The 12,617-nt window shown below is 39.2% G+C and overlaps 2 protein-coding genes across 7 annotated transcripts in view; one reads left to right on the top strand and one right to left on the bottom strand.

The window, feature by feature from the left end:
- Positions 1-12,617, bottom strand: part of LOC109615482 (zinc finger protein 501-like) — a 1,152,720-nt gene that overhangs the window by 765,144 nt on the left and 374,959 nt on the right. The gene's annotated exons all lie outside the window — the stretch shown is intronic.
- LOC105008779 (zinc finger protein 271-like) overlaps positions 1-12,617 on the top strand; it is a 172,247-nt gene that overhangs the window by 139,412 nt on the left and 20,218 nt on the right. For 4 of the 6 annotated variants that reach the window (XM_020050793.3, XM_010864263.3, XM_010864262.3 and 1 more), the window contains exons 1-2: positions 4,584-4,731; positions 8,884-9,115. The exons of 1 other annotated variant lie outside the window; for it this stretch is intronic. In XM_020050793.3, the coding sequence (XP_019906352.1) occupies positions 4,729-4,731; positions 8,884-9,115 (235 nt within the window). In that variant the 5' untranslated portion in view covers positions 4,584-4,728. Of the gene's footprint in view, positions 1-4,583; positions 4,732-8,883; positions 9,116-12,617 lie in introns of those variants that run through there. One more of the 6 variants, XM_020050791.2, reaches the window with a different exon arrangement.

Raw genomic sequence — 12,617 nt, 5'->3', positions numbered from 1 at the left:
TAAACCTGATGACTTTGGTACATGTGAGTGTATGATCAATGATGATTCGTGAAATCGCAATGTTCTGTCTACCCCCAAAAGTCAGAACTCATCTTTACAGTGTACCATCCTAACCGTTATGTCCACGCAGTTTAACATGAGATTCTCTTGAAAGAAATAATTTCTAATGTTGTACTAATCGCTGAATAGGCAGCCATTTTCCTAAGTCCTTTGTCTCCTGCAGGGTCCGTAAACATCCATGCGGCCTGCGGTGTCCCTTAAAAACAAACTGGCTGAAAATGTTGTCTTTAAAGTATCACTTCCATAATTCAGAATGCTCTCTGTAACAGCTCTGTGGGGGTATGTGTTGCAACTTTGACTAATTAAACTATCACCCAGTTGATAACACCAACGCTGGCACCAATGTTGGTCCCGTCCGGTTTAGTGAGTTTTACATGTAGGTACTGCAAAGTATTGTCCAGATCTATGGAATCTTCACCAATTCCAGCAATAAAGAACTCCAGAGGGTCTGCGTCTGATATTGCAGATAGGATTGGTATTTCAATGTATGTTTTGTCTGTGTGAAGTGGACTGTGAATAAATCCAACTTGGTTTTCATACATTCACCAGACATACCATGTAAGAGTGCCATCTTAAAAAATGTTTTTAATCAGTTGTACGTTGTTTCCTCTGAGTGTCCTCCAAATACTACGGTTTCTTTTAACAGCGGAACTTGTTTTTATCTCATTCTTGCATTTTCGACTCGTTGTTAGGCTCCTCCTACCGGGTGGTCTCTTTCTAACAGCTCGAGTCATAACCATCAATCCTGATCCGTCCTGCTGTTTTGTTTGTCGTGACATAACACTGTTGACAACATCACCAACTATATTCCTAGCCGCATTTTTCAGATGTGGTTTTGCTTTTGAGAACCCTTGTTTCAACAAAGGTATTCCCATCCTGAAAAGCCCTCGGAAAAGGCCCCCTAGACCGGCCCCATACATTGCAGAGCTACCATGATACCCCGGTAAACCGTTACCGGCCTGTGTTGTGTTGTATTCAACATACCTTTGAGGATCATCATAGAGTTTCTGAGGCTGCATCTAAAAGATTGTTTGACTTGTAATTTGTAATTTTGCAATCACTTTCCCCACTACAAATGAAACCAGCTGGTTTTGATCAGATTTTACCTCAATACAGATCTCATCAAACTGGCTCTTACTAAGAGGTACGTAGTGTTGCTTGTCGTATGTCACTGTGACAACTTTGTTCTTTTTCCCAGCAATATGTACAGTTTGCAACAGTGGGACATGACTGTCACCAACACGTTGATAATCAAATATATCTGTGTAAATGTATAGGGTGTTAAACCCCGCCAGAATATCTGTGGGGAATGTTGGCATACCATGGGGCGTACCACCATTCACCTGGGTTTAAGCCTAATATCTGCTTCAACTCTGCACAAAAGTTTTAAAATTGGGCTTGCCTTTTAGAAACATTCTATTTTTAAATTAATCATACCCCACCCATACACCTTGTTATATAAAGGGTTATTGCTGCCACTAGTTTTCCCATGCCATTGTAATAACCCGTGGTGAGTTCATATTTCAAAGTTTTGTTGTGTTTCGAGTCTTTTAGTTCAAATGTGTTTTCATGTAAAAGTCTTCCACGTATGCAGGTACTGGAATTCTATCAAAGATACTTCCCAATCACCTTTCAAATCTATAACTTTGGCTAATTTTGTGGTATAGCTCGAACTCGTATTGTTTGGATAGACATGTCTCAACGAGTTGCTGGGCAGCTTTTATGTAGAAACCGCCATCACCCATACCATCACCCCTGCCATCGTGGTTACTGTGAATGACTCGGTCCAGCAAATCCTAGTGTTTTTATCTTGTTTGTAAGTCAAGGACTTGTTCCGATGCTATCCAACTTTCTCAGGCCAACCAAGCCTCAGGCCAATTTATTTTTCAACAATGTTTTGAAGCAATTAGAAACATGAATAAAATAAATAACAGAAAAGTTTAAGACCTTCGATTTTGGGTTAAGATCAGATAAACAGCCAGATTCTGGGAGATTGAGGGTTATTGGATTAATTGGGACCACGGAATATCTGACAGACTTTTAGCATATAATGTAGAGATGTAGCCCAATCATATTTAAGTAGAAAGCTATGGTTTCGAAACCCTTTCCAAAGGCGCTGTACAAAACCCATAAGTTGAAATGCAAATTCCGTTTTTGGCCAGCTATGTAAACTCTAACACTGACTGATCCCGCAAAGGGTGTTCAACTGGTTATAGGCTATTCCTATTTGTTTTCTAATGCCTCTTAATATGAAAGTAATCTAAAAGTAATACAACGTTACTGATTACAAATGTGGACAGATAACTTGTAACTGGATGAACCAAAAAAATCCAGGTATTTAAACAGTGAGTCTGTTGAGCTGTTGTTATATGGTTCGAGAGCCATATATATTTTTGAGTATCATCGGCATAGCTATGGTAATTAATGTTCTTGATCTGTAAAACTTGACCCAGAGGTAGCATACAGAGATTGAACAGAAGCGGCCTGAGAACTGATTCCTGGTGAACTCCACATCCTCACCATCAGATTCATGATTACCAATGGTGTCCTAGCTGGTACTCCAAACAGTCGGCATTGCTAGTTTCACAATAGCAGGGACCCGAAGCACATCACTGAATATATTATATGCACTGTAAAGGACAAGGTTGTTGATGATGTGGCCGTTGTCTAATCAATCGTTTTAAACGGGGGGAGGAGTGGGACATAGGGAAAGATGATGGGGGGGGGTTGTTGTTCCCCCGTTTGGGACAAGGACAACTTCTGGAAGCATTGGGTGATTTTAGATAGAGGGTCAGGAGAGGGGGGGGGGGGGTGAATACTCTGCCTATGAGTACTGTCCTTCACACTTACCTTGTTTGGGATTGGCATTCCAAGAGCATGACGTATGTTGGCACCAAGCAGCCTGCATCCCATGATGTTTGGATAAACCCCATCAGGCCTAAAACGGTCTTTACAGTTCCAAAAAATATTGAAAATATCAATAAACCTTATTCCGTGGTTGAGAGATGTCGATGTCAGCCATGTGTTCAGCCCAAGGACTCTGCTAAAAGATTCAATTCCTTTCCTTAAGGTTGGAATGGGGCCTGAGATGAAAACATGTTGTTGAAAGTTGCTTATTTTCTCTAGTAGCATAGAAAAATCTTTTTTCAGGATCTCAGAGCCAGTTTTCCATTGTAGAATGTCAAAAGACTCAGTGTGGATAATAATCTGCATGTTGCTTGGATGTGTAGAGAGAATAACTGGCAACATTTCTGTTAGCTCTTTGACCGATGTGTCAGCCACGGTTAGGTTTTCAGTCTTTGCCATTCTGATATGCTTGGTTACATCATCCCCAATCAAGGTAGTATCTGGTATATCAGATGTGGAGTTAGCAAAGTTTCTTCTTTCCCTCGTCTTATCAGTGGTTTTAGGGCTATTTCTTAGATTTTGGTTAGCCCTAATGCTAGTGTTGTGGTTAGCTTCTCTAGGTCCATTTACACACATTTCATTCTGAGTCAGTGGTTCGTACCTGTTTTGCAGTGAGCGTTCAGGTGGTGGATTGAGGGTTGGTGCTCTATTTGATTTCTTGCTGGATTTGGTTATGTGGCATACGACGTCAGACCAAGTCCCTGCTGGAGTTGATGCCTTTGGTCTAGCCACGGTGCTGTGCCAGTAAGATGTGTCATTGGGGAAGGCTGGTTTGAAAGCCTCTGTGGTTAATCCAGTGACATTAGCACACACCCAGGGGAGCGTGTCAGCCAGGTCCTTGACTGAGTGCTCTAGGTTTGATGTAATCCCTTGTATACCAATCTGTGTCTGTCTGTTAGCATTTGGTAGCTCAACCCATAGAGTAGCTGCTACAGAGTCAATGAATTCTTCACTCTCACGTATTTCAAGTTGCATTATCGTCTCATTCAGTCGCTCACTCTGATTAGTTGCTTGCTCTGATCTGTTCACCAGTTTTGACTGCATTCTGTCAAGTATAGGAAAATCCTTTGAGCTGTCTAGCCTTAGGTTAGCCTGTTGTGCTATGTTTGCATCAGCATTTTTTGATTCACCTACCGGACAGGACCCATAGTCCTGACTGGAGGAGCGCACGGGTGACTAAATCTTCCAAGCAGTTGATCCGATCCTCCAACAGCTGTCTTAGCTCCTCCATCATAAAAAAGCTCTAAGAAATACTACAAACAATGCTGAGGTCCTCTTTAAAAAAAAATTGAAACAGGATTAAAACAAATATAAAACAAAAATTAAACAAAGGTAAAACATTAAAAGAAGAAAATTTTAAAAAGCTGGCAAAAGGAAGGAAGCAGGAGAGTTGTGTTATGCCACTAACAGCCATGAAAGCAGGAAAGGAGAAAGATTGTATAATAAGGTAATGGAGGCTAAGTGGGGATGGGACCTGGGTGGCGTTTTGGGGGTGGGAAAGGGAGGGAAGGAGTTATAAAGGTGTTGTTTCCTTTTCTTAGGAATATAGGTCTTATTATGAGGATCTTAAGTAGGGAGGCTGTGACCGGCCTCACTCTCCAGTAGGTGGCGGTAGATAGACCTTCAGTTGGATGTGATCTGACCACCCAAATAGAAGGAAAAAGAACAATTTGTACTAGTAAATCTCGGAGCAGTTGGTTTAAGTTTTCAAAAACATCGGGAACTTTTCGTGAATTACGAACATAGATCTATTTCGCTAAAATGGTAAGTGGTTATAGAACCGTATTTTTCTTTGTTACTCTGCGTTGTAACCCTTCGTGCTGTGCACTTCAGTCTCGCTAAAATATGGTTTTGAAGACCAGCTAATTTTACAACTTTTGTTCATGATATGGTTCATGGTACATTTTGCGAAGAACATTATTACCAAATATTTTTTTACGTAAGCACGGAGTTCTCTGAAACAGCATAGAATTGTTGGTTCCGTCAAGGACGATAGAACGCATTCAGATTCACCGATGTCTGGCCAATGTATCGAAAGGACATTTCGCAGACCCTCTTCTGACCTGAATGAATGTTAAAATATTTCATCAAAATGCCACCAAATATGATCTCTTATTTTACTACTTTAACCTCATTTCATGGCACTGCCCCATCACACGATGAGGTGCTCCTGATTTAAAATGGTGCCCCAGAAAAACCTGCGCAGATAAGGTTTCTATTCCTGTGCCAGTTTTCATAACGTCGCATAATGTAATCTGTTGATGTTTTTCAAATAGAGACCCTTATGAGAGTGGTTACCCGTGCAAGCACAAGGTATTTTGGAATGCCTAGGAAAAAAGGAAGCGTAGCAAGGAAATTACTGCGTAGCCTTTTCGGTCACTTCCTTATTAGTAAAGTGTAGTTCGCGAACAATTCGTTCTTTTTGAACGAATGTTTTAGTTACATGGGACTCACGAGTACTTTTTCTTGTGATTCGTTTAATTGTATTGTTAATTCGAGCGTTTGGTAGGGAATATCTACAATATGGTCACTTGTTTCATACCCGTTCCTTCAGCTCAGTTCTCTGATAAACTTCTATGTACATTCACAGAGGAAAATGGATGAAAACCAGGAACATTCTAAAGATATGTTTGGAACTGATAAATGAACGCAGCCTATAATAATTAATGTATTTAGTTGATTACTGCTGTCACGATTAACACAGATTAAAACAAGCACAGAGCCTTTGCCTGGGTAAAACAGACTTGGAAACAGCTGACTCGTTCAATTGCATCCTTCAATTGAAAGATTGTTTCGTTCATTTGAACGCCTGGCAGCGGAGTTGTACTCAACTTCACTGAATACGCAGTCCTCCAGCTCACTTCTATGGTAGTTTTACGTTCACAAAGAAAAATAAATTGAGCTGGCAACATTGAAGACATTTGTAAAGATTATTGGACGCATGAATGTTTAGAAGTGTATTATTAATTGTCATGATAAACAAATTATACACAGAGCTTTTGCTTAGTTTAAGCTTTTGCAAAGAAAAGACGTGTTTGTTACAGATAATTGTACCCATGGTAGGCCTACAATAATTAATGTTGTTGTTGATTGTTATAATAAACACTGCCTACCCTCATTGCCTACCCTCCTTCCAGTGGCTTAGTTTTACATTTGCAAAGATAGATCAAGCCTTGCAGCATTATAAAGACATTTGTAACTGAAAATTGGATGCATGGTACAATTTATTATTGACGTTTATTATTGATTGTAATGGTAAACGCATCAAATTATACAGAGCATTTTCTTAATTAACAAAGACATTCGAACAACTGACTCGTTCAGTTTTATTATTCAACTGAACGATTGTTTCGTTCTTTTGAAGGGCTGGTAGTGGCGTTCGTGTGCATTACTGACTCAAATGAACAAAATGACTCCAAAGATTCTAACTGTTTACTGAACGACTCGAAAAGATCAGAATCAGTTTAGAGTAGAAATTCCTATCACTTTTCCATATAACCAATCAACCCCTACCCTTAAACATACACTTTTTACCGCTCAATCTTTTCTGTACCTGTCAATACTCTAGCAGCTATACATTAGTTCCCTCTTGTCTGAACGACCAGACCCCCTTTAAGGGGGTTATGCCAGCACTGTAAATGTGCCAGTGCTGATATAGACAACACAGCACCAAATTGGAAATATCACCATGCCTGAAAGCTGCTGCAACTTGTGCGTCAAAAAAAAAAGTTTGCGCTTTTCTTCTCTAAAGCGAAGAACACTAAAATAGATCTGTGGCTTCGGGCATCTGCAGAGAGGATGAAAAGTGTCAACTATGGGGCCTGTCCATTCAACACACTTCATCACAGGTTAGATAATGATGTTGAAATCAACAATTAGAATGTTTAAGGTCAAATAAATTAATATTGATGCTACATTAAATGGGCGGTACATATAATATTCTAAAATGTCACTTCCCTGAAGTGATTTTTATTTCATGATTATCATCATAATAATCCCAATTCAAAGTGTGTCTAAATGCTCAACTCTGTGTGACTGGGGTGAGGATGGAATTATTACTTACTACTGTACGTTACAGCCTACTTTAAAGTTGCAAGGTGCTAGCTAGTTAGCTTGCTAAACATGTTAGCAATGTAATTTGTTTACAGTAATCACGTTGGACCGACTACTAAAACAGCAAAATAGTGACTTATGTCAGAAACCGATTACCTGGAGATTCAATAAAGTGGTTGGAAAATATCCCCATATGACACCTCTGGCCATATGGGGTGGGAGCATGTTGTGAGGTTAGAGTACCCGGATGGGCTGCTCTCATGTATATTAGTCTACAAATGGGTTTTTCAGTGAAAAGTGTGTCGCGCTACCTGTGTCCCATCCCCCTCTTTATAATTTCTTTCCGCGGTTGAGAGCAAAGTCTATGCAAAAACTAAAATATAGAGAGGTTTGTTTTGTTTAACTAGCCGTTTGCGACGGTCAACAGTGGTAGTAGTAGTTGATTTGTCGATTTGTCAAAATCTTCACTGTTAACAGCCGGCGGCCCTGCTGAGTAATTAATTTAATACTTTACTTTTGTGTAGATCAGAGGTCTCAAACCGGTTCCCACAGAGGGCCATGTGTCTGCAGGTTATTGGGTTTTCCTTTAAATTGGTTCCCAGTTCAGACCTAAACAACCAGGTGGGGGTAGAAACGAACCAATTAGTGACCTAATTAGTCAGTTAAGTACAAGGTGAGAGAGAAAACCTGCAGACAATCGGCCCTCCGTGGAACCGGATTGAGACCTCTGCTTTAAATAGAGACATTATGAAACATCCTCTATCTTGCTAATATTGCGCCCCCCCTAAAAGCCACATTGAGCAGTACAAATAGCCTATAAACCTGCTTGATAACAGCTAGTTCACACCCCGTCAGCGTATATAATTGCTAACACCTTTTAATGTAAAATACCATTAAATGTCTTGTAGCAGATTGACGTTAATGTCTTATTGATATGTTGCCCATTAAAACGTTCTCTTTTTATGGGTAGGTGTCAGAAAGCTTAATGTTGCTGGGTTTCATGAGTTTTAACCCAAGTAAACTATGGTAAGACATTAAGTAGCTCCCTTTTGTTAAAGGAAAAGTGAGGTACATTTACGGTGCATTAAAAGCTAGTTGACTACATTGTCTAGTGTGGTATTTTGACGGTGAACAATTTGCTGGATCGAGAATGTTTGGAACGAGTTCTGAAGTAGAGTTGGTGCCACAGAATTGATAGGAAGAGCCAGGGAGAAAAAAGCCCCTGAATTATGCCTGTTTTCTAGTTATTTCTTTAATTACAGCTAAGGTAGTATTATGAAACAGGCCTCTATGACAAACACAATAATATAAGGTTTATCTAGAAAAATTTGTCCAGCCTACGGATGTTTGTTTTCACGCTGAGCCTAGTTAGACTCATTGTAATGTAGTTGACTCATGCGTGTGACCAAACTTATTGCTTGTCATTCATATTTTTTTAACTGTATATTTACTGTCTTCACTGCATTAAAAGTTAGAATACAAGGCTTTAACTATTGTCAGATTTTTACTAATACCCTGCAACCAGGATGCTCAGGCATTCATTTTTATAAATGTTCTAATTGATACCCGAAAAAGGCCAGTAGAATTTTCAATTTCTCACAACAGTGTTGAACTATACCTTAAAATGTGTTATTATCTACAGTTATGTATTTTTGTTTTCACTTGCCAAGGAAATGATAAACTGTTATATAAGTGAATAGTATATTCCCTCTATCCTGGGGGTCAGGTTAAGGAAAGCGTATCTCATGTAGGGGGACTGTTATGACTGATTGTTTTTGTCATTTTTCTGCATTTTGATTATATTTTATTCCCATCAAATATGTTCATCAGTCATGTATGGCTCTGATTTGGTCTTTATTTTAGCAGAGGGAGGACAAACCCAGCCTGCTGCTCTCCTTCCACACTGAGCCAAAACATGAGTCACTGGATTGTGATTGTGAAAGTGAAGCTCAGGAGGCATTGGTGGTTTCAAAGATGACATCAGTAAAGCAGGAAAACAAAAGTCAGACGCTGGGACTGAATGTTACTATTAAAGATGAAGAGGAGAAGAATGTGGTTATCATTAATAATGGAGAGGGGCATTTACTTAATCAAGGTAAGAACTGGTGTAATGTTGTAATTGTCAATGTAATTTTTTGTTCTTACCAATGAAGGGGTAGATGACATGCTATCTGTCAGTATTCTCCATATTGTTATACTTGTCTTCCTGCTCAGAAAAAAAAATATTTTAAAGTTGTGCTCCAGTCCACAGTCTGGGTTTGAGCCTTATTTATGCCCCTAGATGACACGTGGCTGGGAAGACCCATGAGTATTGTACATTGGCCAGCAAATCGCAGAGAGGGGGAGGCATGGTCAACAGGGATTTCCAGGTCTCATTATGCTCTAATGACTCCCTCTGGTGTCTCTGCCATCACAAAAGCTGAGTGAGGTAGTCAGATAAGTGAACGTGCCCTCACACGCTTCATCACCAAACAGCACTTAAATAAATGACAATAACAAGTTTTAAGGTATTAAACACAAAACAAAACACAACAGACCGATTCATTATATGAAATGAATACAATGCAAATAATCTGCAACTATCTCACTTGAGCACTAATCTGGGAACAGTAATAAATAATAATATTTACCAAACAAAACAGCATTGGAGCCAAAATGGACAATGACAGGAGTTAGCACAAGTTTCCCAGTACTCTAGTGGAACTAAACAAATCTGACTTTGTTTTTCCCGCTCGGCTTTAAAGGTTTCAAATCCAAAGGAGTGGTAATGAAAAGTTTACCTCTTGGGCCACTGTTTGGTATCAGAAATGAAAGTGGATCAACCCCGGAAGACTGAGAATGTGTTGCTTTCAGCTATCTGTTCGTGTGAGAGCTACAAACACACTATATCCCATGAATACAGTTTATTCAAAACTACAGAATCAAGTTTGATGCAGATTTCCTTCAACTCCGGCTGGGCAGTTAGGGAACGATAACTGAAGAATTATCCATCTAGAGAAAATAAGTTATCTAAAACATCTGTCATCTGATTAAATTCACTTGTATTGTTTTTAATTGTCACATATTTTATCTACTTAAATTCTTTAACACATTTCACTTAATGTAAGTCTAGATTTAATATTGAGTGTTTGCAAAAGATTTCCGCTATATTCTTTCCCACTATGTGTACAACAAGGAAGATGTGATGTTAAAACTATTAATAAAGGGTTAGAGTTCTGGTAGAAGCAATGGTATTAAAGTAGTAAGGGGAGACACTTTATTAGAAATGACAGAAATAGTATTTTATAATGAGAACAGGTTAGAGGAGGAAGTTTGTTAGGATTAGTTGATTGCCTGGAACTGATAGGAAAGTAAAGGGTATTTGTAAGAGGTGTATGATGAAACAAAAGGTTCAACATCAATTGCAAATAAAGCCAAGTGCTTAATCATCACCTTTACCTGCATCTCAACAGGATGTACATTGCATTCACTCTATTGTAGACAACACAATTCATCTGTATCTCAAAAACAGGATTTACAATGTAGAACTTCCACACTCAAAGCAAACAGCTTATTAATGAAATTGCTCTCTAAAATATGTTTTTTAAATCACAGGTAATATTGCAGGCAACATTTTGAGTTAAAGTTGTGCATCATAAGTTAGAATACCCTGGCTGAAGGGTATAGTCAATGAGTTTGTTAGCTCTCACATGGATGAACTGAGCAGGCTAGATACTGAGCCTTGGGGAGCAGAAAATAACTGTCAAAAGTCTTCTGTAACAAGGTAATGGAACTTTATAAAAATGGAAAACGATAGAAAATGATATCCATTTCAATCACTTATTACAAAATGGATAATTTGGGGATTTCTTGATACCAAGCCAAGGTCAGGTAGACCAAGAAAGATCTCAGCCAAAATTGCCAGAAGAATTGTTCGGGATACAATGAAAAACCCACAGGTAACCATCCATCATCTTCCGCTTATCCGGGGCCGGGTCGCGGGGGCAGCAGTCTAAGCAGAGATGCCCAGACTTCCCTCTCCCTAGTACTGAAAATACTGGCAGACAATTTGCATTCTTCTGCACGAAAGCTGCATGTGGGACGCTATTGCACTTTCCAGCATGACAGTGACCCTAAGCACAAGGCCAAGTTGACCCTCCAGTGGTTACAGCAGAAAAAGGTGAAGGTTCTGGAGTGGCCATCACAGTCTCCTGACCTTAATATCATTGAGCTCCTCTGGGGAGATCTCAATCGTGCGGTTCATGCAAGACGACCAAAAACCTCACAAGACCAGGGTGCATTTTGCCAAGACGAACAGGTAGCTATAACACCTGCAAGAATTTCGGGCTTCATAGACAACTATTATAAAAGACTGCACACAGTCATTGATGCTAAAGGGGGCAAAACACAGTATTTAGAACTACGGGTATGCAGACTATTGGAGCGGGGTGGGTTAATTTTTTTTCTTTGTTGCCATGTTTTGTTTTATGATTCTGCCATTCTGTTATAACCTACAGTTTAATATAAATCTCAAAAGAAATAAAATGTAAAAAAAATCCTGCTCACTCATGTTTTCTGTACAAATGGTACATATATTACAGATTCTCCAAGGGTAAGCAAACATTTGAGCACAACTGTAAAATATAGTTGCATGGCACCAATGGATGGGGTCCTCCTACATGGTGAGTAGAGGAAAATGTTCTGGTGGGGAACACTAACAGAATGACACTGTCAGATGTAAATTGAGGGCAATATGTTTTTGTGAAGCGTTGTATTATTGACAACGTAGTCATTGTTCAACATATTCTTCCCGGATCACACTATGGGGGTATTTCAGAAAGCGGGGTTAGTGAAAACTCAGTTGACTCAGAGTTGAGGGAAACTCTGGGTTTACGGTTTCAAAGAGCCAGTTACTACGGCAAGATACTCTGTGATACTCTGAATTGTACTTATTTTTTGCTTAAATGTCTTTTTTTTTCCGGAGCAAGAATGCTACTGTATTGCTTTTTTTCTTGAATATATGTGCATTCATTAATATATCTAACTCCACTGGGGAGAAGTATGGGGTTTGAGACCTTTTTCTCCTGTTGCCATGGTGAATCATGTTATCTGCGTTCCATTGATGAGGGCTTTTTTATCTCCTATTGCATGTGCTTTACTCAGGGTTAACTTAACTCAGAGTTGACTGAACTAAGTGTTATCACCTGTTCTGAAACCGTCAACTCTGAGTTTGACAGCTCATTGTTAATCCTGCTTTCTGAAATACCCCCTATATGGGGAGATGTATGATGCAAAGGACAATGAGCATAGAGGGAAGCAGATATTTACTAAACAATGAAATAATAAAAACAACAGGAAGTAGGACACTGTAGTAACTATACAAAAAAACAGTAAAAATATGTGTATGAAACAAAATCAAAACAGGAAGTACCACACAGTAGAAACTGTATGAAAAACAAATCTATGGATGAAACAAAATAAAAACAGGAATACAAATATACAACACACCATTTAGAAGTTATTCAAAAAAACTAACAGGGAATGGTGTAAGGAGCAAAATGGAATAGAGAAGTCAGTGCAAGAACTAAAAGCAAACAGGAAGAATAAATTGGGCATCT

This window comes from Esox lucius, chromosome 11 (genome assembly GCF_011004845.1).
Source record: "Esox lucius isolate fEsoLuc1 chromosome 11, fEsoLuc1.pri, whole genome shotgun sequence".
NCBI classification, from domain to species: domain Eukaryota; kingdom Metazoa; phylum Chordata; class Actinopteri; order Esociformes; family Esocidae; genus Esox; species Esox lucius.
This window is presented reverse-complemented; position numbering and strand designations above follow the sequence as displayed.